This window comes from Scylla paramamosain, chromosome 46 (assembly GCF_035594125.1).
Source record: "Scylla paramamosain isolate STU-SP2022 chromosome 46, ASM3559412v1, whole genome shotgun sequence".
Taxonomy (NCBI): Eukaryota; Metazoa; Arthropoda; class Malacostraca; order Decapoda; family Portunidae; genus Scylla; species Scylla paramamosain.
This window is the reverse complement of record NC_087196.1, coordinates 5,570,858-5,573,357: the sequence shown is the minus strand read 5'-3', so window position 1 is coordinate 5,573,357 and position 2,500 is coordinate 5,570,858. Positions and strand designations below refer to the sequence as shown.

At 51.2% G+C, this 2,500-nt stretch overlaps 1 protein-coding gene and 1 long non-coding RNA gene across 3 annotated transcripts in view; one reads left to right on the top strand and one right to left on the bottom strand.

Annotated features, from left to right (window-relative positions):
- The window catches only part of LOC135094793 (uncharacterized), a 113,818-nt gene that overhangs the window by 44,641 nt on the left and 66,677 nt on the right, over positions 1-2,500 (top strand). For both annotated transcript variants that reach the window (XR_010263984.1, XR_010263983.1), the window contains exon 3: positions 1,766-1,791. This is a non-coding gene — a long non-coding RNA (uncharacterized LOC135094793). The remainder of the gene's footprint in view (positions 1-1,765; positions 1,792-2,500) is intronic.
- LOC135094789 (ice-structuring glycoprotein-like) overlaps positions 1-2,500 on the bottom strand; it is a 6,544-nt gene that overhangs the window by 1,893 nt on the left and 2,151 nt on the right. Inside the window, exon 2 of the mRNA XM_063995168.1 lies at positions 1-1,051. This exon is cut by the window's left edge and continues 1,893 nt beyond it. Coding sequence (XP_063851238.1) covers positions 1-1,012 — 1,012 coding nt within the window. The 5' untranslated portion in view covers positions 1,013-1,051. The remainder of the gene's footprint in view (positions 1,052-2,500) is intronic.

The window sequence follows — 2,500 nt, the reverse complement described above, 5'->3', positions numbered from 1 at the left end:
ACACGCCCACGTGCAGGGCAGACAGCAGGGCCAGGGCGCGGGCGAGGTATGGGCGTGGCTCAGGTTCGCGGCGCCCCGCCCGCAGTAGCAGCAGCGCCAGCAGGGCCAGGGCGGCGGTGAGGCACGGCCACGCCGCCTCCCACATCACAGCGGAGGCCGCCAGGGGGAGCCGCCCCCCAGCGCCGTAGGGATCGTGCATTAGATGCAGGGCGCGCAGGGCGGCAGCCAAGAACACAAGGGCGTGGGCGGCCAACAGGGCGGGGCGCGGGCGCGACGAGGCATGGGCCGCCCTGGCCAGGCAGCAGAGGGCGGCGGCGGCCACGAGGGCCAGCAGTCCCGCGGACACGTACACGTGCACCCACCACGCCGCGCCCAGCCGCCCGCGCACCACGCCCATGTCCCGGGGCGCCGCCACGCCTCCAGCCTCTCTGGTGCTGTTGGCGCCACGCACCGCGTACTGCTCCTTGGGGCTGCCCCGCCCCGCCCACACCACCTGCACGTCCTCGGGGCCAGTGCTGGGTGCATCAGAGACAGTGGTGGTGGTGGTGGTGGTGGTGCTGGTAGAGGTGGTGGGGGAGGTGGTGGTGGTGGGGATGGTCATCGCCCCAGGGGTGGCGATGGTGGCAGTGGCGGTGGTGGCGGCAAATGCTGTGGTGGTGGTGGCGGCGGCGGGTGCGGGTATGGGCGAGGTGAGGGCTGCGGGCGTGGAGGGGGCGGACGTGGGAAGGGCGGGGGCCTCGGTGGGGGCGCCGTACGCCACGCCGCGAAAGATAGCGGCGATCTCACTCTCCCTGGTGGAAGCGCCGCGGCGAGGGGCGGGCAGGCGCGCCCCGGGGGTGAGGGGGGCTCCAGCCCCGGGCCGCAGACTGATGAGGGGGGAGGCGAAGGGTCGGGGTGCCCCAGGGAAGGAGAAGGCGGGCACCACCAGGGCGAACTGTCCTCCCGCGGCTTGCAGCACACACGCCCACACCGCCGCCCACACCCACACCGTCCACGCGCTGCTTCTCGTCATGGCGCTACGGGCGTGGGGGCGTGCACCATGGGGCGACACCTGGGGGGAGGCAGAGGGGCGTGAGGCAGAGAATGGAGGAAAGAGGGGAGGGGAGAGAAAAGGACGAGTGAGGGAGAGAGGGAGAAACAGAATGAAGAGGAGCAAGTTTTGGTGATGTTCTACGAGAGAGAGAGAGAGAGAGAGAGAGAGAGAGAGAGAGAGAGAGAGAGAGAGAGAGATTTATGAGCCAAGCAGAAAGAAGTGACACGTTCATTACAAGTGTAGTATTTTTATATTGTTATGTAATACTGATGCAAATGTGGGCGCGCGTGCACACACACACACACACACGCACACACACACAATCATCCATTCACTGAGATAATTAAATAAAAATATTCTCTCTCTCTCTCTCTCTCTCTCTCTCTCTCTCTCTCTCTCTCTCTCTCTCTCTCTCTCTCTCTCTCTCTCTCTCTCTCTCTCTCTCGGCTTAATAGCTAAATCCTCATCGTATATCTCACCTGCCATTATAAAGAGAGAGAGAGAGAGAGAGAGAGAGAGAGAGAGAGAGAGAGAGAGAGAGAGAGAGAGAGAGAGAGAGAGAGAGAGAGAGAGATCAGAACTCTTCATATTTCATTGTGTGTCCTTCCCTTATTTTTGTTGTTGTTATTGGTGTTGTTGTTATCATTATTATTATTATTATTATTATTATTATTATTATTATTATTATTATTATTATTATCATCACTAACTTATATTTCTGTCTCTTTTCAGGTCCCGATGAAGGAGGCATTGTCTTGGTGAGTGCTATATATTATTATTATTATTATTATTATTATTATTATTATTATTATTATTATTATTATTATTATTATTATTATTATTGTTGTTGTTGTTGTTGTTGTTTTTGTTCTTACTTTTTTTTTCTAATTCTGCCTCCTTGTTTCTTCGTATTATTTCTACTACTACTACTACTACAGAAAATTCACAATATTTCTGTCCTCTATTTTTTCATCTTTTTTTCTTTTCCCTCAAAATTTTCACCTTTTCAAAATAATTCGTCTATTATCTGAAAACCTGTTAAGGTGGCAATTATTGGAAGCCATTTTGTGTTTTTGGTCTCTCTCTCTCTCTCTCTCTCTCTCTCTCTCTCTCTCTCTCTCTCTCTCTCTCTCTCTCTCTCTCTCTCTCTCTGATTAACTGTTTTTCTTCATCAAGTTTGCAGCATCAGCTAAGTTCCTCAAAGTCTTGCATACAAACTTCATTATTCACGTGTTTCTTCATGTTCTTTATTAATTTTTTGTTAATTTATTTGTTATTCATTTGTTATTTTTATATGATTTGCTTCTAACTCCTTCTGATTAATATTTTTTTCACTAATTTGCCTTTATTTTTCGTCCATTTTTGACTAATTTATTTTCACTCGTGTCTGTTATATTAATCTGAATTCTTGTTCGTTTCTTTCTTACTCACGTTTTTATTCATTTATTATTCATTCCTCTTTGATCA